The sequence below is a fragment of the Falco punctatus genome (assembly GCF_963210335.1).
Source record: "Falco punctatus genome assembly, chromosome: Z".
Lineage (NCBI taxonomy): Eukaryota > Metazoa > Chordata > Aves > Falconiformes > Falconidae > Falco > Falco punctatus.
Window position 1 is genome coordinate 9,783,194 of NC_137586.1, and position 24,646 is coordinate 9,807,839.

The 24,646-nt window shown below is 51.8% G+C and overlaps 2 protein-coding genes across 2 annotated transcripts in view; one reads left to right on the top strand and one right to left on the bottom strand.

The window, feature by feature from the left end:
* NOL6 (nucleolar protein 6) overlaps nt 1-13,489 on the bottom strand; it is a 32,571-nt gene extending 19,082 nt beyond the window's left edge. The window contains exons 1-15 of the mRNA XM_080371147.1: nt 9,788-13,489; nt 9,478-9,693; nt 7,746-7,862; nt 7,295-7,474; nt 6,486-6,654; nt 5,583-5,717; nt 5,275-5,438; nt 4,651-4,771; nt 4,254-4,312; nt 3,990-4,091; nt 3,339-3,454; nt 2,752-2,929; nt 2,242-2,364; nt 1,928-2,076; nt 1,110-1,185 (exon numbers count right to left, since the gene is read on the bottom strand). Of these exons, the coding sequence (XP_080227273.1) occupies nt 1,110-1,185; nt 1,928-2,076; nt 2,242-2,364; nt 2,752-2,929; nt 3,339-3,454; nt 3,990-4,091; nt 4,254-4,312; nt 4,651-4,771; nt 5,275-5,438; nt 5,583-5,717; nt 6,486-6,654; nt 7,295-7,474; nt 7,746-7,862; nt 9,478-9,693; nt 9,788-10,129 (2,247 nt within the window). The 5' untranslated portion in view covers nt 10,130-13,489. The remainder of the gene's footprint in view (nt 1-1,109; nt 1,186-1,927; nt 2,077-2,241; nt 2,365-2,751; nt 2,930-3,338; nt 3,455-3,989; nt 4,092-4,253; nt 4,313-4,650; nt 4,772-5,274; nt 5,439-5,582; nt 5,718-6,485; nt 6,655-7,294; nt 7,475-7,745; nt 7,863-9,477; nt 9,694-9,787) is intronic.
* Nucleotides 1-24,646, top strand: part of UBE2R2 (ubiquitin conjugating enzyme E2 R2) — a 214,605-nt gene that overhangs the window by 126,068 nt on the left and 63,891 nt on the right. The gene's annotated exons all lie outside the window — the stretch shown is intronic.

Genomic DNA, 24,646 nt, shown 5'->3' on the forward strand with positions numbered 1-24,646 from the left:
CATCTTCCCTCATCCCTCACGTCCCTCACCACAGACTTCACAGGGTGCCTGCACACAAAGAGCTGAAGAAGCAGATACACACACCCCTACCCACCATGTCATGCACAACAGAGTTTTTCCTTCATTCCTTGAGGACTGGCAACAGTCCAACTCCAAAACACCCTTCAGGCTCCAGGAAAGCGCATCATCACTCAGCATGGGGTTTATCAGCCCTGATTACCCCAGGATAGTTTGCAGGTACACAGTGCACAGATTTTGCTACCCCACCACACAACAGGCTGTACAAACTAGCACCTCATCCCAAATCTGGCATGGAGCTCCACCCAGACTTAAGCACTGGTCCATGCTCAGAAGACTCTTTCGATCAGATTTGCTCCCCTTTACTCTTTAAAAAAGGAAAGGAAACAATTTTCTCCTCCATCCAACAACCAAGTGAAAAGCCAGTTTTACAAAAAACCAGCAAAGTTGTGTGGAAGAGCTCATGGCTCATCTCCAGGCTTCAATTTCACAAGCTGGAGAGAAGTAGGAGAGGGACATTTTCCAACCTCCAAAATGCATCCTTTCTGTCTCAACATGACTTCTTTTCAGCTGCACATTCAGCTGGAGCATTAAGTAGGGCTTGGCATGCACAACCAAACACTTTGCACCATGACAGGAAAAAACCTTCTCCTGGGTTTCCCAGCTGTACCTTTAGGATGAAGGCACAGAACTTCCTGGCCTATATCCTGAAAAACACAGGACCTGAAAGGTGCAGCCAGAGGAGCACAGTGGGACAGTGATGCATCATCAGACTATGTGGACACAGTGGACAAAAGCAGAGAAAGGAGGCCAGTAAGATGCTTGCAGGGGAAAATGGGTGTAGGGGCTGCCAGAGCAAGAGAACTTCAATGGCTCTGCCTTGGTTAGCATGAAAGGCTTGACAGATCCCAGGAGAGCACCACACTGCCCACTGAAGCACCTGCGGGCAGTAATTTTCCTTACCTTCACTACCTTCTGTTGGGAACCACGCAGCTGCCTCAGGGCCACAAAGCTAAAACGCCCTCCCTACAGCCCTCCCCATACCACCCTTCCCAGAGAAACCCACAGCCCCACTGGGGAAGCAACCATACCTCTTTCCCAGTCCTGATCACAGACTCCAGCAAGGCTCCCATGTAACAAACGGAGGATTCAGGAATGTCCGCATGGCTATGTGGAAGATGACAACAAAGCATTAGAACTACAACATGCCAAGCCATCCACCCTGACGCTGCATGCTGCACACACAGGCAAGGGTCAGTCCAAGAACAAGGAATCCCTCCATACAGGAAGGTCACAGTGAGAAGACCAATCTGTGTGCATTACTCCCACGCCCAAGTTATCCACCCAAAGCAGTCCAGCAACTCATGCAGCTTCACAGGATTCAAAGCCAAAGCCATCAACGTGCAGTCAAGAGGCCCAAGCAACATCTTCGTTCTGTGCAAGAGGGTCTCATTTTTGGCAGAAGTTATAAACTGCCATGGAGAGGTTTTCCAATGCAGTAGGGAGACCCAGTGTTGTGAATCACTGCAGGGTCTCAGAGGATTTAATGAAACATCCTGCAAGATTCAAACAGCTTCTCTTCCAGCTCTGCCAACAATCAAGTGTCCCAACATCGCATCTACATGTAAGATCGGGACCATGCTGCCACTTTGCCCTTAGCATTACCATCAACAGAAGCTACAACACCATGTGCTTGCCCTCTCCACCTTCTCTTATGAACCAGCTCGCAGAGTCAGGACCACAAGTGAAATGACTTCCATATTTCACAAAGCCAAAACAACCCACAACATCCCCCAAAGCATGAAGCTGGCAGTGGGGTTTCCAGGGAAATGGCACAAGCCAGGAGAGAGCAGTGACCCACACACAGCTGCAGGTCCCCCAGAATCAGGTGCTGCTCAGAATGACTTACAGTTTCAGCAGGTGCTTGATGATCTGCTCAGGAATGAGACGTTTCTGGGAAACAGTGTTAGCCTCCCACACCACAGCCTCACAGATGCTGCCATCCTGGAACCGCCGCAGCTCTGCTTTCTCCCCCCAGAAGGTGCGGAAGTCCAAGGCCTGTGGGGGGACATTGGCCAAGCCAGGCCAGGGACATGGGTCAGCCCATGGCTTGAGCCAGCCAAACCTCTACCATGACTGTCAGCCAGTCTCACAGCAATATGCAACCAGAGCATGGCACCAGCTCTGCTCCACTCTACTCAGCACAAGCAGGGCTCCCCTCACCTCAGGGTGATCAGCCTGTGGTCCCTTCTCCAGCGTGCTGTCAGCAAACCCAGGGACAAACAGGAGCCCAAACGTCAGAGGCCCAACATCCTTGTGTTTTGGGGGCTCAGCATCAATCGGCCACTGTGGGAAAATGAAGCACCAGGAGAGATAACACTGCTGGAGCAGTGGCTGCTGGGATACTGGGCAGCTAGATGAACGCTCCTGCTACATGTTCTCAGGTGCCTGGACGAGCACAGACACAGAAATACTCATTTAATAGGTCTCTCCAGTGAAAAAAACAGTTATCTTCACCCTGCCCCACTACTCAGTCAGGACTTCTGCTTAGACCAAGCCTCCCAGCTGCAACCCAGACCCCAGTAGAGGGCCTCAGGTCCTGCATTCTCCACAAAGGTAACAGGCCTGTCTTCTCCCCACAGAGCAAAGACCCCTCCCCATGCCCAGCAGAGCCATGACGGACACACAAGACCCCACTGTGAAGGACACAGTGTCATTGCCAAGCTGCATTACCTCGGGGATCTGGGGCAAGGAGTGAGCCACCAGCAGTGCTCTCCCAGCCAGCCCACGGGCCAGCAGTGAGACAATGAAGGGAAGGGCCGCACCCACGTAGTTCCCACCCCAATCTATCAGCTCGTTCAGCAGCTGCATCTTCTTGCAGGCACCCTGCAGCTTGCAGACATGCTTCAGGCTACAGGAGAAGGAGAGAAGCTGGTCAGCCACCTCTGCCAACAAATCCTTTCTGAAAGGGATAAGCTAGAGACTGGATAAAGTGGGGAGCTAAGGGTCCTGGCCCAGGATGGGGGCTACAAGAAAAAACACTGCACTGCAGCATCTCAGGATACACCACAGGATATACTGGTCCTTGGGACAATCATCATTCCCAAAGGCAAAAGCATTGCCCTCCTCCTCCTGGGAGGCTATCTAAATAGTAAAAGCGAATGGCCAAACGCAAGAGGCACCAGTGTCTATCTCAATGCTAGCCCTCCAGGCCACCTCCCACCAGGCAGGTCCAAATCCACCCCAGTCCAAAGCCAGAAACAGCCACTCCTCTCTGAACAGGCTCCTCAGCATCACCCCATCAGCACAGCAAGACTCACTGGAAGACATGGTCAAAGGTTCTGAGCATGGGCTTCGCAGTCATGAGCAGCACCTGAAAGCCATCCACCATCCGATCATCCAAAATCTCCATGGAGCGCTTGGCTTCAAACTGGACCTGAATAAGCAGACAGGACAGAGCAAGAGCATGAATAGGAGTGGGGAAAGGAAAGTAAATCCCTCCAGTAGTTGTCACCAATGCTCCCCCAGCAACCATGACCACCCCAGCTCCATGGTCACCAGCAGCAGACCCCTGATTCCAGACAGCCTCTGTCCTCAACATGAAGCCAAGTCACCAACAGCTGTCACTGCTGGCCAAACAGTCCCTCCATGATCTCCCTGCCATCAGCATGGGTTTTTTTCTGCCCCAGAACAGTTACATCTGCTAAACAGCTGTTTGGCTTCACCCAGAGGTGCCGCAAAGAACAACTCTCTGCTATTATTCAACAGGACAGGTAAGGCAGCAGTACACCCAAATCTTAAAATACACTTCTGAGCTTCAGAGCTAGAGATGGATGTTAAAAGCTTAAAAAGCAACAATGCACCCCCTTCCCACATCCAGCGTCCTCCTCCAAGATGTCTAACCACCTTCTGCCCGCCTCAGCTCACTCCTAAGACAGCATCTCAGGATGCCATCACAACCTGCTCAGTACCTGGTGGTATTTGCTAGCAGTCATATCAGCACAGAGGTTCACCAGCCCAGAGGGATCCACAAAAACCACTTCAAATGCCTGGTGGAAGTCATCCAGGACAGGCTGGAAGAGCAAACACAGTCCTTAGTGCCACAGTGCAGCACAGGCACGAGGGCAGCACCACCGTGTTGCCATCTGACACCACTGCAAGAAGCACATCCCTGCCTGGGCAGTGCTGGCAGCACAGGCAGACACAGGAACAAGACCCCACGGAGGGCTGCTCACCAGGGAGGCGTCCACATCCTTCACTAGGCTGATCCCCATCACACTCAGGTCAGTGGTGGCTGTGGGCAGACAGGAAGGGACAAGTCACACCACCATCCACATCTCCCCAGCTCATGACAGTAGTACAACTATGTACTGGTACCACGGTAGTCTCGCAGCGTTAAGAGTGCTACGATGCAATGCTGGCCTCCAACTCGTGATGGGACTTACCCTCTCCTCTGCAAGCCGCTCCATCCAGCCCTGCTCTCCTGCCTCATCCCCTCCTGTCCATTCCACCCACAAAGTCTCAACATCAGGAAGAAAAGCCACAGTTCCCGCTTCCCCATGGTTCAGGCTTTGTACAGAGACTCTGCTGACACCAGCCTTTCCCTGCCCAGAGAGGCCTCTGGAAACTCACCCAGGAACTGCAGGGTGCTCCTCAGCACCTGATACCCACTCATCATCTTGACAATCTTGCGTTTCATCAGGAGGTAGGCAACCAGCATGGAAACCAAGAAGCCACTGAAGCACCCCAAGCCCTGTGAAAACAGAGGGCTGAGTCAACATGAGCTCAATGAGGCATCATGAGCCTCAGAGCCCACCCCACACGACTGCTTCTGGCCTCTGTCATCACCAGCTGGGCAGCCTCAAGCTCCAGCCCTGCCAGGAAGATACTGAGGCAAAGCCACGTACAATAAACAGAGATATGGATCCCATCGCAGGAAGGCAACACCTGAAAAGCTCTTTGGGAAATGGGATAAATTCCCAAACACACTCCCACCCCCCGCCACTGCAAAACTCCCACTACATCATTTCAGATCTCCAAGAAACATGATTGGCTAGTACACACAGACTCACTGCAACCCACAGGGCAGGATGGAGCTCCTTGAAACCTAACACAGCTCAAATCAGAGTCACAAGTCCACCACACCACTCACCAGGATCAAATCACCACGCCTTCCCACCCCTAGGAAGGGAAAGCAGGCCAAAGGCAGGTTAGCCAGATAGCAGAGTCTGCCCTGTCCCCTCGCACATGACATACCTTGCTGAGCTGCCGCTGGTTCAGCCAAACTTTAAGAAGGGCCAGCCCATCCTTCATGCCTGGGAAGTCAGTGGTTGCACTAGACAAGAAGTGCAGGTGGGACACCAGCACCATGTCACAGAGGATGGAGTTGTTGTAGTGCGGGGTCGGGGGCTCAGTGGCTCCTGTGTGGGGAGACGATGGCACATTGGACCCAACCACAAACTTCCTGTTCACAGAAGAGGGCTGCAATGAACCCACCTCCAGGTACTGAGTGCAGTCTCTGGCTGAACTGAGCAGCCTCATGTTCCCCCAGCCCCAAGCCCTACCTTCTTTGGGGGTGCTCTGCTCCATGAACCAGGCTGTCCGAACATTGTTCTTGCTGGGATAGAAGCGGCTGGGTTTGAAGAGACCCGGGGCAGGACAGGCAAGGAGTCGGACAGTGACCATCTTCTCATCCTTGCCTGTAAGCACCAGAAGGCAGGTGTGCAGGAGCAAGAGATGTCAGAGACTAACTTGAGAAAAAAGGGATCATCCCCAGACTGGGGAAAGAAAAAGCTCCTTCTCAGCAGAGCTCAGCAGCAGTGGAAATCACTTCAGAGCACAGACTGACCACAGAATGGCTCCCAGAGCCAAGAGTAACCCTGAGGTCACATTGCTCATGTCCAAGTCCCATCTTCATCCCCACTAGCTAGCTTTTTACCCCAGCACTCTCCTGCCTGTCTTGGCCTTGCCATGCCACCGTCTGTCCCAGACCCAAAAAGCTATCACCCGAGATCTGCAGAAACAAGCAGCACCCAGCAGTCAGTGCACCCCATGTCATCTCAGACAAAAGCCAGGCCGCACACAGCTGCCTGGGGAAGCCAATACAAGGGCGGGGAACATGACTGGGGAGAGCAGGGAGGAAGGACGTGTTTTTGTACAGTCTGCTTTACTCCCACAGGGTACATACAGTACCTACAGGGTGTGCCAGCCAGCAAGGCCAAAGCTGGGGAGTCCAGCTAAGCTGCAGAGGGTGACTGGGAAGAGAAGAGACCTTTAGGACTAGGCTTTGTGTGGAGGGAGATGACAACTGGGAGCATCAAAGCTCAAAAATTTATCATCAATGGAAATGACAGCCCCAGACTGACCCCTTTCCTAAGGGCCTGTTACCTGGTATGAGATGACCACCACCCTCCCCCCATAACCAGTACCTACTCACATCCCCCCCAAGAGCAAGGCTCAAGTACTACCTTGAGGCCTCAGGAGCAGGATGGGCTTGAGATGGTTACTGTTCATGTAGGCGAACTTCACACTGCCAAAGAGCTTCTCTTTGGAGAAGTGCTGGGCAATATGGGCCAGGTACAGAGCTCTCTTTCGGTGGTAGCGCTGATTCAGGTTATCTTTATCCTGGAAGATTTCCTGGAAAGAGAGACAGGGCAATCCCACCTTACCCGCCTGCAAAGCTCAGTTCAGCCCAAGGCACTACACCATGCACTGATCTCCCTGGTCCCACAGGCAGCCCTATCTCAGCCATGTGGCTACAGGCCCATGGAACTCCAAGTCAGACAGGAGCACTACGCTGCTGCTAGCTCAACAGGCCCTAGGATCACAGGAGACAGCAGAGCCATGCTAGAGCTAAATGGGGTGTCACTTCATCTCAAACCCTCTTAAAGCAAGTCTGGAGAGCAAGTGGAGGGAGCTATAGAGTAGCAACAGCCTGCAAACATCACCCTGCCTGTAACAGTCCTGTAAGCTGGGGCAAAAGTGCAATGAGGTACAAAGCAGAACAGCATCTATCTCCCCAGCAATGTGGAAGACGTTCAGCCCAGGCAGAGAGAATGAATAGCCTCAGGAGGAACTACAACCAAAGCAGCTGCAAGCTCTGATAAAGTGGTAAGACCACACTTCCCAGCTCCTCATGGGAATCACCACACTGCATGTCCAGATGCTGTAACCTCACTCAGGAATGGAGAGGACAGGGCAGGGACCATGTGGGACAGGAGGGGAAAGGGCTCAACCAGGCACCAGGCCACTCAGGAGCGATCACATCTAGACTCACCCGTGGCATGGTCACTGCTACATCCACATTGACCTCCGGCTTAATGCAGGTGCCCAGCAGGTAGCTGCCCACCACCTTCATCTCAGTTGGGGGCACAAAGAGGAACCTCCCCTTCACATTGAACGGCACCTGCAGGAATGGGACCTTCACGCCCTTGGGGAGCCATGCCTGGTCAGTGAGCTGGGAACAGATGGGACACATGAAATGCTCTAAGCATCACCAACCCAACAGCAGATGTGCAGGGACCAGGACTCCTCTCCCCACACAGCTGCAGGCACCTGCACCCAGGGCTTAAAGATGGAGTGTTCCCTTCTCCCCTCCAAGATAAAGCAATGTAATATTTTTTCAGTCTCCAAGGGACAGAGTCCATGAGGACCACTGCTTGCACAGCAGCAGCAGAGCCTGCTCCATACAGGGGTCTTGCCACCTCCTCCATCCCTCCAGAACATACTTCAGTATCTGGGGTCTCTGGGATGGTCCTCAGCAGGCTGTTAATTTCATGGAGGAAGGCATCAATCTTCTTCTTCTTTGTCTCCTTCAGTGTCACCTCCTTAAGAAGCTCTTCGATCTGTAGGGGAAAAGGGGACCATCAAAGACAGATGCAAACCGGAATTGCTCCTGCCCTTCACTTTTGTTCTGGTTTCAGGGAGGATAATCTTCTCAGTAGCTGGTGCAGTGCTGTTTTGGATTTGGAGTGAGAATGATGTTAACCCACTGATGGTTTCAGGTTTTATATATATATATATATATTTACCCTAAATCAAGGACTTTTCAATTTCTCAGGCCCTGCCAGTGAGATGGCTGCAGTGGCACGGGAAACTGAGAGGGGACACAGCCAGGACAGCTGACCCCAACTAGCCAAAGGGATATTCCATAACACAAAAAGTCACACTCAGTATACAAACTGGAGGAGCTGGCCGGGGTTTTGCCATTGCTGTTCACGGACTGGCTGGGCATCGGTCCGTGGGCAGCAAGTAATTGTATTGCGCGTCACTTTTTTTTTTTCTTTCCTTTTGGATTTTACTCCTATTTCCAACTCTCTCCTTTTCATCAAAAATGTTATTATTATTACAGTTCATTTTATTTCAATTATTAAATTGCTCTTATCTCAACACACAACTTTTACCTTTTTCCCCCAGTTCTCCTCCCCATGCCACCAGGGGAGCAGGGAAGGTAAGTGAGCAGCTGCATGGTAGTTGGTTACCCACTGGGGTTAAACCACAAAAACCTTGTCCTCCAGCACCAACCACAAGCCTAGTGAAAAGGGCGGTAGGTGAGCTGAGGAACACAACAGCATCTCTCTGCAAACCCTGCCTGGAGCTGGGAGTCCAGACAGCCCATGGGCAGAAGGATAATGCACTCCTGCCATCTCCTGTGAAGTACTGGATAGCAATCAACTCCATCCCACCTGCTTCTGTGTGAGGCTCAGCCACAAACAGTGGTGTGATTCATACAAGCATAGCTCTCCAAAAGGTTTTTTGTATGACAGAGTATCAGCTCCAGGAAACAACCCTGCAGGTTCACACCACGAGATCAGGCCCTAGATATCCTGCTAACAGTGGGCAGCCAGGAGACCAAAGCTACCTCTCATAAAAATCAGCAACATTACAACGACCAGGAGCCATCTAGTCACCGGCCTGACCTCTCCCTAACACAGACAACTGGCTTTCCCAGGACATTAAAAAAAAGAATATCTTCCTGTCCCATCCAGAAGCTGATCAAAGACAGGAGACAGGTGCAATGGTGGTTTTACTTCCTCACCCCAGCAAGCAATAGCTTACTGCAGCGAGGAGTGCAACGGTCACACTTCCACCACACTGCAGTTACACGCTGGAGGAGTTCAATTTTAATGGTGTAAAAGAGGCACAGAGCCTGGCACGGGACGGTAATAGGCACTACGGTGGCAATATCAGCAATACAACGGGTGCCTTGTAAATCCTGTGCTTTCTGTCCCTCCCTACCCGGCTCCTGCAGAGAAGCGGCCGCTGCCCGGATTTACCGGGTCAGGAGGGCTCAGGAGACTGCCAACGGCCCGGGATCCCTTCCCCAGACGGCTCCTGGAAAGCTCCGATCCGGGGTCCCGCTGCTCCCCGCCTCGTGTCGCCCCCACCCGCAGCTCAGCCCCCAGAGGCGCAGAGCGCGGCCGACGGCGGCTCCCCGGGCCGGCGGGCCTCCCGGCTAACCTGCAGCCGAAGCAGGCTGGAGTGGAAGAGATCCTCCGTCTCCTTCAGCTGGCTCAGCTCCTCGCTGGTCGGTGGCTTGTAGAGCTCGGCCCGGCTCAGCTTCACCGGCTGCAGGGCTCCGGCCCCGGCCGGTGCGGCCCTCTTCCCGCCCCGCACCGCGCTCCGGGCGGCGGGGACTCGGTCCTGCGCCGCCTCCTCCGCCGCCTCCGGAGAGCCCTACGAGGAGAACACAGCACGGCTCGACCCGGAGCGCCACAGGCCCGCGGGGCGCCGATCGCCCCTCTCCCCGCAGCCCCCGCCGCCGCCTCACCGCCATGGCCGCCGCCGCACAAGCACGCGTGAGCCCCGTCATCACGTGCGGCTCCACGCGCCCTGCGCGCCGCGGGGCGCCGCTTTCCATTGGCAGAGCGTACCAGCGCCAGGCTCCTATTGGCCGCGCCGCCTTCCCTTCCCGCCCACCGAGCTGCCCACAGAGCCGAGCTCGCTTAAGCGGGCGGAAAAGGGGGGGTGCTTCCCCGCTTTGCGGCAGGTCGTGCTGGGAGCGGCGCGTTTTGCAGCAGTGTCGGGTGCTTGACGGCAGCGTGGCTCCCGGCCCGCAGGGCTGTGAGGAAGGGGCTTTTACCCGGGTAGGGGCCGCTGCCGCCGAGCCCATCGCGGGTTGCCCACCCAGGCTTGCCCCGATGAGCAGCCTCTCTTGCCCCAGGACCCGCACGCTTGCGGCTGGGCAGCACTGACAGCCTCACACCCCCCCTTCCCACCCCCACCCGCGATGGCTAGGATGGAGCTCAGAGCTGGTCCCGGCTGCTGTCCAGGACCAGGCGGACCTTTTTTTTATTATTTTTTTGTAATTGTAAGCTGAATTCGCAGCCTTTGACCCCAAAGTATGGTTCTCGGGGCGGGCCGGCATGGTTTCACCTTCAGGCTCGCTGCGTGTGGATGCCACAAGCCGGTTTGTCCTGCGGGATGAACCCAGCCCAGGTCCGGCAGCGTTACACACTGACCAGGCCCTGCTTCCGGGGCCTCTCTGGTTTCAGCAGCACTATGTTTTTCACATTGTGTTTGATGTGAAAGGGATCTTAAAATAATTGGGGAGGGGGAGATGAGGTGTACTGGAGTTTAATAAACTGGACTTTGGTTTTCAGTGCGGTGTGACTTTGTCCTCTAGACATGGGGAAAATCTGGGGTTCGGTGGGTAGCCAGGGCATCTGCTGGGCTCTGAGCAACTGACTCCAAAGGTACAAGCTGCCAGCTGTAAATAAACACGCAGTAAAATAACTGCGGTTTGCACAATGCACACAATTCTGGCAAAAAGCCAAACTGGGTCTGAAAAGTCATCCTGCTCCAGTTTTGAGCCTCAGGTGGCTCAGCTGTATGTGCCTTCTGGCATGAGGATTTTTGAACAACCCTGAGTTACTCGGTATGTTTGAGACAATGAATACAGAAAGCGGTTTCCTGTACCCAGGAAAGACCTTTATTTTCCAAAGCAACCAGGCTGCAGGCAGCACGGCCAGGTTGATCCAGGGTAGGGCGAGTGTGGAGCTGCTTGTACTGCAGAGTTGGGCTCTGTTACTTCATGATTAATCGGAGTGGACGTTCCCTACGTGACCTGCAGAGAGCACAAAGCAAAGTCGTGGCAGCCTGACCCAGCTTGGCCAGCTCCCACAGAGGCTGGAACAGGCACCAAGAGTGGGGCTGGGCCAGCAGCAGCCTATGTGCAGATTACTGGAGCAAGAGAAATGTCCCCTTTATATATGCCTTTAAATACATGTGCCTTTACAAAACCAACTCCAAACCTCAGGTCCAGCCAGATTTGGGTTATCAGGGTATTTAAAAGCCCACCATATGTGTTGCCGCGAACAAGAGGTCAGAGATTTGGAATGCAGATATTGTAGTTCTGTTTCCAGCTCTTTTACTGGTTTTGACATAACTGAAAATGGTTTAAATCACTTCTCTGCACCCTGCCATGAAAAAGGGATGTTGTGGACTCCAGTGGGACCGTCCTCCTTTAGGAGGACTCTGTTCTGGGATAGCATCCCTGCCTGGAGTCTGTTATCTTGATGTCAGGTGCAAATTCTTCTCCCTGAATGCTGGCCACCCTGAGTTCCGTTTTTTTGCTGCACTGTGGGAATGATGTAAGCAGGATCTCCTCAAAAGCAAATGTGCAGGCATGTTAAGACAGAGGGTAGGAGATCACATATCCATCCTGAAGGTAGGTAAATGCAGGAGTTCAGAGAACTCCCCAGTGAACAGGACTGAGCTTTGTCTCTAACACAGGACCCCTAAGCCAAGCCAGCCCACTGCTCATGGACTATGCTCACAGGAAATATGAGCAGGTTTGGAGAAAATCAAGCAGGTTTGGGGGAAAAATAAGTAGACTGTCTTAGAGGGGAAAAAAACCCTGGGAGGATGTTTGCAGCTGATTTTTGTCTGCCCTGCAGGCCTTTGCTACATCTGGCTTGTGATGGAGCAAGGCAGGCTCTCACCCTCACCTCTGCTAGGGAAAGCAGGGCAATGCCATGTCCATCGGTGCCCATGGCTGCCCAGCTTTCACGCTGCAGAGCTCATTTGAACATGCTGCCACTTTGCAGCATCTCTCCCTGGGAAATCCTGGTACCAAGCTCCTGCTCAAGACCAGGAATCATTTCTGTTCCCAAACCAGGCTGGCATCAACCCACATGTCACCTGACCTGCTGCCTAGCTGGGCACAGTCAACACTGTCATTACCAGGAGCCTCTCAGGCCTAATGTCCTTGGTATTTAACAACTTCGAAGCAGGAAAAACTGCTGAAAGCATCATGTCAGCCTTGGGTCAACCAGAGGACTGGTCTGCAGGTCGGTGTTTGGCTCCTGCTTTCCAAGTAAAGTCTCCCAAGAGCTGAGCTGACCCATTGTTGTTATTTACAGACCACCTGCACACAAATGCTTGCATCAGGGATACTGGTGATGGTTGTAGGTATGAGATGAGGCTTCTGGTCCCTGTTACTGCTCACAGCAGATCCTGCCTGGCTGCTGCATCACAGCCTCTCTCAATCCCAGCCACAAGCAGCAACTTCCCCAACCCTCTCCAGAACATCCCAGGAGAGGGCTTTTGCCCATTGTAACCTCCAAATAGCTTTTTCCTTCTAACCTGGGTCAGGTCCCACAGGCCTAGCCTTACCCTTTGAGCTGGGAAGACAAACCCGCTTCGTCCATCTGTGCGCATGCATGTGCTCCCCCACACTCCCTTGCATCCCGAGGTTTTCTCCAAAATTGACTTCCAGTTACCATACAGTTTAACTCCCATCCGGTTTTGCAGGTAGTTCTTGTGCACAGCCTCAGTGACTCCACTGAGTATGAATTACAGCATCAGCTCCTAGTTCAGGAGGAATTTATCCTCTGTGTTCCCAAGAGAAACAGCTCCTTGGCCTGAGGAGTTCCATTTCTCCCCATTCCTTCCTGCCCCAACAAGACCAGGACCCTGTGCTCCAGCTCCACTCCTCTCCCCTATTCCCACTTCATCGCACTCCATTCCTGCTGTGCCACACTGCTTCATGAGATGTGATTCACTGCCCGATGCCTGCGGGTGCTGTGGGCATACCTGTGGTGTTGGGCTCCCCTCTGATTTAAGGCAAGGGTAATTACAGCCCTGTGCAGGATTTTCAAGAAGGCTGGGAAAACCAGTTTGGTCATTCCTGGCCCCAAGGTCATGTCCCTGTGCTGTGTGAGAACAATAGGGGAGGAGGGACTCAGGCAGGGATGGGGATAGGGTGGGTTGCTGGGGTTCCCATTGTGCAAATCCCTTGGCATCCCCTGTTCACCTCTGATGTCCCCAGGACAGGGAGTAATGCCCAGCTGGGGTGGAAGAACAGCATCAGGGTCTGGCCATGGGGGGACTGGATAACAGGTCTGTGCCTGGAGCCATGCTGGCCTCCTGCGACGCTCTCTCCAGCTCCCACATCCCACCACTGCCAGGGCCCTCATCCTCTGGAATGGGGCACATGTACATACACACACACAGATACACATGCATATGTGAACATATACACACACAAACACCCATACAACCATACAACTGCACACACATATGTGAACATACACACACACAAACACCCATACACCCATACAACTGCACACACATGCATGCACCATGTATATATACACTACCCCTACATACATACCTCTAGACACACAAGCATAACATGTATGCACACACAGGTGGACATAAACACATGCACACAAGTAGATACACACATGCACACATATACATACACCCATCTTACAAACATACATACACGAACACCTCCATGCACACCTCCATGCACAAATATGTACACTCTTCCAGACCCCTACATATACATAGGCACACAACATACATATGCATACATACACACATATACACACACATACATATGCACGTACACACACATATGCATACACATGCATACACACACATACCCATGGATCTACAAACGTGCACACGTACATACATATACACACCTACAGACACATGCACCCCTACATGCACTTCTATACAGAGCCAAAGCAAGAAGCTGCCAGCTCTGATGGAGCCAGGGGGGGCTGGGAGCACTGGGGGGACTGGGGCAGGTCGGCTCCTCAGGGCACCTCAGGGTAGCCAGGCAGCACAGCCAGCCCTGCAGTGGGGAGCAGGACCAGTGACATCTTTCCCAGGACAGGTTATTTAATAAAGTATTTCAGCACATAGTGAGTCATTAATTATGCCCCATCCTACAATGCTAATACTTGTAATAATAATAATAATAAATTTTACAGCATTCCACACCCTGCACTCACCCTTGCAGGTGTCACATACCTCCCACCATCCCACCTTCCCAAAGAGCCACGGTGTGGCCCCAGGTAGCCAGCCACTGCTGGCCTTCTGCTTCACGCTATGCTTCAAACTCACTGCCCAGAAACCCCTGGGGAACTGGAGGAATCCTTCCCCTGACTCTGTGCCCAGGAACCAGCCCAGGTGAAGCCATTCTCAGGCAGGTTCTCACTGAAGGTGAGCATCCCCAAACTCTGTGTGCCCATATCTTCTCAGCATGATATCCTGGAGCTCCTGCTTCCCTAAGAGGCACAGACAGATGGCAAGCCAGCATCAGCACACCCCTGGGGAAATCCCACATCAACATCAGCTATCCAGGCACTGCCATCAAAATCAGCAGTAGCATCTTACAAATGGCAAAACTCACCAAAATAACATGTACACTTCCTTTAAAACATCTACATCATACTGCAGAAGCCACGACAAAGTCCGTGACTGCTGTCACATAGATGGCCAGGCCAGCTAGATACCTGGTGCTGTGTCCTACATAGTCAGCCCCAAACCCCAGAAGGTCCATGAACACCAAACCCAGGGCAAAACCTACAACCCATACCTTTGCCACATGCAAATGGAAAAAATGTGTGGGCACACAGCCTGCTGCCCCACACTGGGATGAGCCTGTGTGACAGCTGGTTCCTGAAATATCTCCCAGGAGATAACAGCACTGGTGGGACACAAGCTGGGGCTGAGTTTTTTCTTCTTCCTGGTTGGATTCTTTCTGTTTTGATCTGTTCCTCCTTGTGTTCATCCGTGCTGGTGGAGCAGGGCTGTCCCTTCCCTTGGGACACAAGGAGAGCCAGGGGCAATGTTGAACCATTAGCGGGGATTGCTGGTCTCCCAGAAACGGGGAGCTGCAGAAGAAAAAGCGGGTTGCTGCTCCTCACCATCCCTTTACACTTTGCAAAATGGAAAGCCTGGTGGTGATTTGTGAACATGGTTCCTGCTGGTTTTTTTTCTGAGGGGTCTCAAATCCCTTTGGCCTGACAAGGTTGATTGCAAGCAGGTTGCAAGATTCCAACTAAGCAGCCTCCGGCCTGCAGCCTTTGAACCCGCTGAGCTAGTGGAGGGGCCGTCAGGAGCATGTGGAGGCACATGGCTGCTTGGTGCTGCCTTTCCTGGGAGCATCTCTTAAAATCACAAGCACCTCCAAACCTCAGCCCAGCATGGTGCTGATGCCCTGGGCCATGTGGCTCAAACCACTGTGCATGAGTGCACACCCGCAGGCACAACCACGTGCACACACTTCCTTGCTCCCTCTGCTCCCACCCTAAGAATGCCACTGGCATCACATGCAGCTGTCAGGAAGGGGCTGGGGTCAGATGGGGCTGCTGAGCAGGTTTAGGCATCACGTTGACCCCAGCTCATAGTGTGTCTGCCCTCCCTCTGCACTGCCTTGTTCCACTCTAGGGCCTTCCCACAAACACCACTGCTGTGGAAATGCTCCAGTCCCACAGCAGCTGTGAGGAGCTAAACCTGGAGCTAAAACCTCAGCATATCCCCAGGGCTTGGCATCACCTGCAAATGTATCATGCTTCCCCACTGGCAAAGCCAGCTCCTGCCCAGGGCTCCCCCCATTCAACCTTTGCACCCATCCCCTAACCCGCTTTGCCCCCCCCCATGGCCAGTGCTGTTTTTTTTCCCAAGCATGATCTTAGCTATAACACCTGGAGAGAGGCAGAAAGCCTTGCAGGGACCCAGCACTTCTCATTGCCCAGCATTTGAGGTGAAGGGTTTCTTGCTTCTCCTGAAGAGAGGGGCTTCTGTCCTACCCCAGCAGATTCTGCATTTCATTGTAGGATTAAATAGTTCCTCCCTTTGGTTTCTGAAGTACTTTCAAGTGCTTCAAATTATCAAGTATTAACATATGATAGAGGTATTTGTAACTCCCAAACAAAAATAATGTGCTACACAGGGTAATGACACAAGAATGCGCTCCTGTAATGTTTGACTGTCCATCCCAAGTATGGCCATATCACAGAAACACGTAGCTAATGAGCAGTCTTCACGATGGCCAAGAAGTGGGGGATCTTGTCAGAGCAAAGAAATAGGGTAAAGTAGATATTTCTAGCTATTGATGCTTTAAACAAAACCCCAAGGGCTTCATCCTGGGATTCAGACAGGTACCCAGCACGTTCCTGCAGCCACTGAAAGAAAACATGTCCCAGGAATGCTAAAGCCCAGCTCCTCACCCTTGGGATGGCATCAGAGGGATGCCATGATCCTTTCTGATGCCTGGGGACCACCTGAGCAACACAGTGCCACATTGATTAAAACAAGCTTCAGTCATCACTCGTTGCGTGGATGGGTGATCGTTCATGAAGTCTCAGCTTGTTCCTTAAGTCTCACCTGTGTGCAACAGGATGGAGCAACTGCTTTGCATCCCCCTGCCAGCAGCAGCAGCCACGGGGCTTTACCAGAGTAAAGCTGAGGTTCATGGTATGGTGTGACAGCCAGAGCCCTCCTCGGTGGCTCATTCGCTGGGAGAGTGTGTTATACACTCCTCCGTAGGCAAAAAAAAAAAAAAAAAAAAAAAAAAAAAGCCTAAAAGGTCAACAATTCAAAGAGGACTAAACCAATCCATACATATAGGTCAGGGGCGGAGAGGGGGAGACCAATTTTGCCTGTCCAAAGTCGTTGTCTCTGGCAGCCTTATCTCGAGGCTGTGGTAACCTGAATTACACAAAGAGAACTAATGGGAAGTTGATACGCTTCAGAAGGTGCTAACAGTGTTTTGCCTCCTTTTAAAATACCCATTTGCTTTTTTGCATAGATTGTTTTGTGCCCCTGTTTTTGTTTTCCACTCCCTTTTGTTTGCTTTCTGCTACAGGCAAGAGAGCGAATTTATCTGATTTCCCGGCTGTTGCTGTGGGCTTTACACATAGCAACAAGGAGGAAAAAGCCCTTTCTTTTTTTTCCTGATAGTAAGAAACAACCTGCAGCCTCCAAAAAGCACATCGGGGACACTGAGGGAAAAGCTCTGCCCCTTTCCCTCTCGCAGTGGTGCTGTGTTTTGTTCAGCAGTGGTTGGTTTGCCTTGCCTGTCCCACCAAGGCAGCCCTGGGCAATCTCCCTGCAGCAGAATAGTGCTCTGGTTTCCCCCTATAAATAAAAATTCGGTCTCCAGGGCAGCTCCTGAGACTAGAAGGAGTGGAAAGAGCCAAGGACATGCAAACGAGGCTTTTATTTATTCATGGCTTAAACCTCCAAGTGCCAAACTGCCTGGCAATGTGAGTGCCCTCCTCCCCTTTCAGCCAAAGCCAGCCTGTGTAGCACTGGGCAAAAGTCAGCAGAGGTGATGATGATGATGATGATGATGATGAAGACTTGATTTATTGAAATCTTCAAGCACAGCTGGCTCAGATCTAACAGTTCTGGCCCTTTTTTTCTTTGGCCCAGCCCCCCCATCCCAATGACCCCGATGACTCTTCAAGACAGGTAAGGTCCATCCTTGTTCACCTCATGGGGAAAATGAGGCAGGGCAGTGGTGGGGTTTGCTGGGTGCAGGAAAGCTGAGTCAGAGCTGACATGGGAATTCAGGAAACTCCCTCACATTTCCCCATGTTACTTTGGCTTCCCACAGAAAGAGATTACAGAACAGTGTTGTCCTCTGCCAGACCCCTCCTCGTTCATGGTTTCAAACCCACAGGGGCAGCTTCAACCCCAGATGTAAATGTTTCAGAGGTGTTTCTGGAGTTAGGCAGCTCAGCTGGGAGGAGAAGAAAGCCAAAGTCTTCCTCCACTGGGAGGAAGATAGCAGGGCATGCTGAATTGCATTACTGTCCACCTGAAGATTCCACACAAGAGGGTGCTACCAGAAACCAGCTTCCAAGCTCTGCCAGTCCAGGAACATCTTGCAAAAGTCTTACCCTGTGGATGTTAAGGCTCTTCTCCTGGGCCTTCCTCTCCACAGGGGTGCTTCGGGGCTGGAAGAACAGAGAGGAGCATCCTGACTTTGGGCTGGGATGAACTCCTCTTCCCTGGCCCCTGTGGCCTCTGTAAGGCTGCTGTCAGCCAGAGCTGTCATCTGCTAAGGTCAGAGATGTCCTTCCCATCAGGGGGGATCCCTTTGAGATCTACATTAGGACCCTCCCACCAAAACAAAAACTGGGCATTGGCTTTGGGGAATTTGGGGAAATCTGTTTTGCTGCCCTATTGGCTGGTTTGACCTCAAAGGGTCAGAATTACTTGCCATAGCTTGGGCATCCAGGAGAGATGTGCCCCAAGATAAGTCAGGGGAACACAGGGTGAGGTCAGCTGCCCTCTGAAGGTGTCGAAGGCTGCACAGGGATGGCTTTTTGCTGTCTAACATCCAGGTTCATCCAAAAACCCCAAATGCCCAGACCCAGGGGTGACAGGCACACCTGAAACTTCCAGCTGGATGCTCTCGCTTGGATACCCCATCCTGCCCTCCTGTGGGTTACCAAGCCATGAGCAGAAGCCTTCCTTGCCCATCAGGTGATGATCCTTGGTCCTGAAACAGGCTGATTAATGCACCCAAGTTTTATGCTGGAGGTGAATGACTCTGCTGTCATTTGGGGTTTCCTTTGCCTCCCCTGTGCCTGGCATAGGAAGAAACACAATGAGACATATCCCCCAGGCAGTGGGTCTTGTAGTTTTTGAGGGGATAGCAGCAGCACCCAGGGGAGAAAATTAAGGCACGGGGCAATTTGAAGTCATCTGGGAAATGACGCAATCTCACTTTGGGGCATTTTCCTTTGACTTGTCTTTTAAACAATCTGGGTACCAAAGAGTCATGGTGCTTATTATGAAAGGGATGGAGACAAAAGGGAAACCATCTTCAGATGATCATAACACCATAAGGTCTCTGTCCTTAGAGGATGTCCACAAGAGGAACAGCTGTGCAGGCTGAGGCTCTTCCATCCACAAAAGACAACCCCAGGAAAGGTTATGCTAGAGCTTGCAACATTACGAAGAGCAGAATGTGGCTGGATGGAAAAGGACCACTCATCATCCTTTCTACCACAAGGATGAGGGCATGAAAAAAACTAGCAGGTGGCAGGATCACAACAAACCAAAGGAAATGATTCTGCACCCAAACAGGTCATTAGGTTAGGCCGCTGTTTGCCACAGGATGTTGCAAATACTTGAAATTTACCCAGCTTCAAAAATAATAAATTCATGGAAGAAAAATCTACTGAAGGACACCTCCTTAAGTCCAAAGACACCTCTGACTCAGGGAGTCTGAGTCACAAAAAAATGTTGGAGGTCGAGGAAATATTCTGGGAAAGTATCATCTGTCCTTACACCCTTCCAAGGGTGAATTTCTATGAAGCAAGGTACACAACTAGATGGGCCATTGCGGACCATTTTTAGATTCAAGAGTATAGAGGCACCCGGTGCTGAAACATGGTGTTGGTCTAGGTAAGTTTGTAATCCACCTGTATGAATCTGCCCCAATATCTACGGCTGTGCTGTGCAAAGCATATCCTGGAGGCACGAGCTTCAGGGAGGCATGTGGCACCCAGCAGGTGGGGAAAGGAGATAGCACCCAGCAGGGCCTGTGGTCAGGCATGTTCCTGGAGATAGGATGACGGAGGAGGAACCACTCCACACAGAGCCTTGATAAAGCACCAGCTGCCAGTTCTCAAACAAAAAAGTGGAGCCTGAAGGCTGTGAGATAAGGTAAAGGCAGAGGGAGAACAGTCCATGGAGTGGCAGTGAGAATTTCCAGATCTCCATTTTCATTCCTGTGATGCAGGAAAACAAGATCAAAAAGGAAACAATTCAAAGCAATTAACACATGTCCCAAGCAGGCAGAGCCTAGCCTGACTGTCCCAGACCCAGCTGCAGGGTCAGGCTCTGAAGGGGTGAGCAGGGCAGGGCAATGTGCAATGTGGTTGTGGTCTTCCTGACCTAAAGGCGCTGAGAGCTGAACAGTGAAAGCGCTGGTAGGAGCAGGATTCAGAGTAATCCCAAGTGATGGTAGCACATTTCCATCTTTTATGCTGCCAGCACTACTGTGTCTATAAAACAGACAAGCCCATTGCACCCAAAACAGCCTCCAAGTCTCCAGGTCATCCATTACCCCCATATTAGTGTACAAGGACTGAACGAAAAGAATGATATCTTCATGCCAAGGGCTGTCCAAAGTGTTGACATCTCTCTCTCTCTCTGTGCAAAGTATCTCTTGTGAAGCTAGCGTCAGCACCAGCAGAGAGCCTTGAAGTCTTAGGTCTGTCTTGCAGTCACTCCAGTGTCAATAAAATGCTGTTGGCCACATTGCCAACCTGACACCCAAGAAGCACAGTCAGGGACAGGACGGCATTCAGAGGGACCTGGACAAGCTCGAGAGGTGTGTTCACGTGAACTTCATGATGTTCAAAAAGGCCAAGTGCAAGGTCCTGTGCATGGGTTGGAGCAACCCCTAGTATCAATACAGGCTGGGAAATGAAGGAATGGACAGCAGCCCTGAGGAGAAGGACTTGGGGATACTGGTAGATTAAAAGCTGGATGTGAGCTGGCAATATCTGCTCACAGCCTGGAAACCCAACCATATCCTGGTCTGCATTAAATGAAGTGTGGCAGCAGCTCAAGGGAAGTGATTCTCCCTCTGCTCCACTCTTGTGAGATCCCACCTGGAGAGCTGCATTCAGCTCTGGAGGCCTCGCTACAGGGAGGCCTCGCACCTCTTGCAGCGCGTCCACAGCAGGGCCACAAACACCGTCAGAGCCTTGCAACGCCTCTCCTACGAGGAAAGGCTCAGAGAGATGGGCTTCTTCAGCCTGCAGCAGGGAAGGCCCCGCGGAGACCTTACTGCGGCCTTTCAGCACTTCCAGGGGGCTCACAAGAAAGACGGCCGACGACTTGGTCAAAGGGCCTGCAGCCACACCACAGCGGGGACCGGCTTCACACCAAACGAGGGGTGGCTCACGCTCCGTACGAGGAAGGCAGCGCGCTGCAACCAGCAGGGAGGCAAAACGCTGCAACACGTTGCCCACAGAGGTGGGACGCGCCCCGTCCCTGGAAACCTCCCAGGTCAGCCTGGACGGGGCTCTCAGAACCTCCTCGACTTGAGACGGCCCTGCCCCTTGCTGGCGGGTTGGGCCCGGCGACCTCCGAGGGTCCCTCCCAGCCCAACCCGACCCAACCCATCCCAAACCATGCCATGATTCCACGATTCAATAAGTGAGAAGCCTTTTCTCCTGCTTTGCCAAGCCTTTGGAAATACCTCCAAGGATGAGAAGAGCTGGGAGGTATATATATTCCCATGTCCTGTGTTCCAAGGGCCCCAGATAAAATATTACTCAATTATTTTTTTTTGTTATGTATGAATCTGCAGAATATTAGGAGTAACAGCAGGGCATTTTCATTGTGCTCTTTTGTCAGATCATTTGACAGCTTTTGTGAATTTTTATACAGCAAGTAGAAATGAAAGAAGTATGTAGGTATATACATTTCATATATATGTGAAAGATGGGATGTTGACAAGTGTAAATAAAAAGGAGCAGAATAAATGGGGCAATATTTTCACATATATGAAAAAAAAAAAGAAGCCAGAAAATTGCCCTATGATGAAGCCAAGCTTGGAAATGGCTCTGGAAGGAACAGCTCTATACTGTTAGAGGACAAGCTAGCCATGATGTTACTAAACCTTCCCTTCCAATTTCTTTTGTTCATAAATGATCAGATAAATGAAAATATGCCTCACTCTAGGGAAAAATTCTGCATTTCTGAAGCTGATCCTGTGTTCTGCTGCCAAGGGAAGAAGGATCTGAGTGCCCTGTCGATGCTCACCATTGCTGCACTTAAAGAAAAAAAAAAGATAAATATATTAAAAATAGATGCTAAGAGAAGAACATGCTTGAGGTGGAGGAAAGCTTTTATCCAAGTTGTGTGGCCTTCATGGTATTTTGGCTGCTTCTTTGCAAAGAGAAGGATTTTTTCCCTGTACGGTGCTTGCTGCTTCCTCTGTTCCCATCTGTTCCCTGCTCCACACATTTTCCCTGTGGAGGGAGATGCTTTCAGGCATCCACCCCACAGGGCTTCTCTGCTTTGCCTTACTCACCACCCTTTCATACTAGAGGGGCAGCAGAAAGAGAGAAATATCTAAAACTTGCCCTTTTTGGTCCTTCCCACCAGATGACAAGTACATTCAGGGTTTTTTTTTTCCTTCCCCAGGGTGAGAGCAAAGAAAGGTCTTGGCGATAAGAACACACCAAACAGGACAGGGCTACAGCCAGCTCTTGGACTGAACACCTCCCTTACAGCACCAGTAAATACATCACCTTCTCTCACCTGTTTCCCACCTCATACCACAGACAAGAACAAGAGCATTTTAATGTAAAGCACTACACAAATGAGGGTCCAGAGGCAAAGGCTTAGGTTGGCTCTTAAACTCCCTCCCTCCTAATTTTCTAGATCCTTGGGGTGTCCATCAAAACCAAAACAAATGCATCTCAGATAAAATCCACAGCTGATAGCTTGGGGCAGCATCAGAGCCTTTTCCACCTTCAAAATGGGGGTGCTCCTGTATAGGGGACCAGCCCTGATGCGCACCCAGATGCAAATATGCAGCCTGGTATTGGGTCCCTCTGTACTCTGCTAGCCCTTGAATTGACAGCTGAAGTTTGGAGGGGGGAACGACCCATCCTACAGGGCAGGCAGAGGATGTTGAGATGTGCTAGATGGGACAAAGGTATGGGATGTGCCAAACCCACCATGCACTGAAAGCTTCAAGTTGGTGCAGCCAGATGCAGGCAGATGGAGAAGCATGCAGGTGATTAATGGAAATCTCCTGGCAGGTAAACAAGTCTGGAGGAGACTTACCTGACCCTGTGGGCAGCTGTAGATGGGGGTTGAGATGTTGGTACAGCAAAGCATTGAGGCACAGCACCTACAGGGCACAGCCACGCTCTGCCCTGTTGACAGCTGCCCTAGGAACCCTCTTTCAGGGCTGAGCCCTCCAGCCACAGCCACAAAAATAGGCAGGGACATAACTGGGGTTGCCCCAAGGTCTGCAACAGGGTACTGATGGAGTAAGGGAAACCAGCAAGGGGTGGCTGAAGGGGACAGGGATGTAAGTTGCTGGTAGGGCCAAGGGGCAGACATTCAACCTCCAGCTATTGCCTCCTGAGCCCTCATCCCTGCAGGCTGGCATTGAGATACCCATCTCTTCACAGGCCTCTTCTCCAGGAGGGTGCATGCGCACTGCTCTCCCACATGGGCAATGCAGGAGGGTTTTGGCCTTGTGAGATCACACCAGTGGTTTTCTATTGTTTTTTTCCCAGATCCCTTAAAAGCTTTTCCCAAATTTCCCTGGGATGGCAAGCCCCAGGGTGGAGATGACTGTGCTGCTCAGTGCGTTCAAGCCAAGCAGTGAGGCTTCTCCAGACTTGTTCACTTGTCTGGGAAATTTGGATTAATTAGCCTCCTGGTGATTCAGCCTCCAGCAGGGAAGTTCAGCCTCCTCCTTGCCACGCATAGACACACAGAACAGTTTGCAGGGCCAGTGCAACGGTCTTCCCTTCCCAGTGCTGCCTCACATCCACTGCAGTGTGATTTCCAGAGCTCATAGCCTACCTGTGCACACAGAGGAGTGAGACATTGCATCTGCTGCATGAGCCCTGCAAACATTTTTTCAGAGGAACACCTCATTTTTGGGAAGCTGGAGGCTGAGACTGTAAGGGAACATGTGCCCCAGCCCTTCTCTGGACTTCCTAACCCAAGGGATGCCCTCTGCCATTTAGCCACCCAAGCCTGTTTGTGCCTGCAGCTTGGTGCTTATGCTGCAGTTTGGTTTCCTTCCTCTGAATCTGTTCATATTTATTGTAGGAAACGGTCATGAAAAGGCCAAATTCAGCCTTGGCAAAACAAGGTTCAGCTCAACTCCCTGTTTCCTAATGGAACCTCTTCTTTGTGGTCAGTTTTCAAGGCCTTGGGCAGGACCTGAGCTGTGTATCTTCAGCTAAGCCTGGCTGTGGATTTTAGTGGAGCTATTGGCAAATGATGACTGCAACACTGCTGGACGCCAAGCCACAGAGACCCCAGAGGTATGGCAGTGAGTGAGAGTGCTCATAAGCTCACCTGATAGAAGCCAATAATGTGCTGGAAGTGAAAGGTGTCAGCCCAGCAAGGATCATGGTGTTGATGTGTACCCAGCCCCTGAGCCAGGAGTGAGTTTGAGATGTGAGAGCCAGAAGAACTTCCTCCTCCCCCTCATTTGCCTTCTGCAAAATGGTGTCCCTTCACACAGTGGTTTCTGCCCAAATACAAGGATTTGGCTGCTCTGAAGGTAAAACTGGGGTCTGATGGACCCACAGCAAGCAGCTGCTCTGTGGGCTCCAGCCCATTCACCCTGATGCCTGCCTAACCCAGATGGCTCATC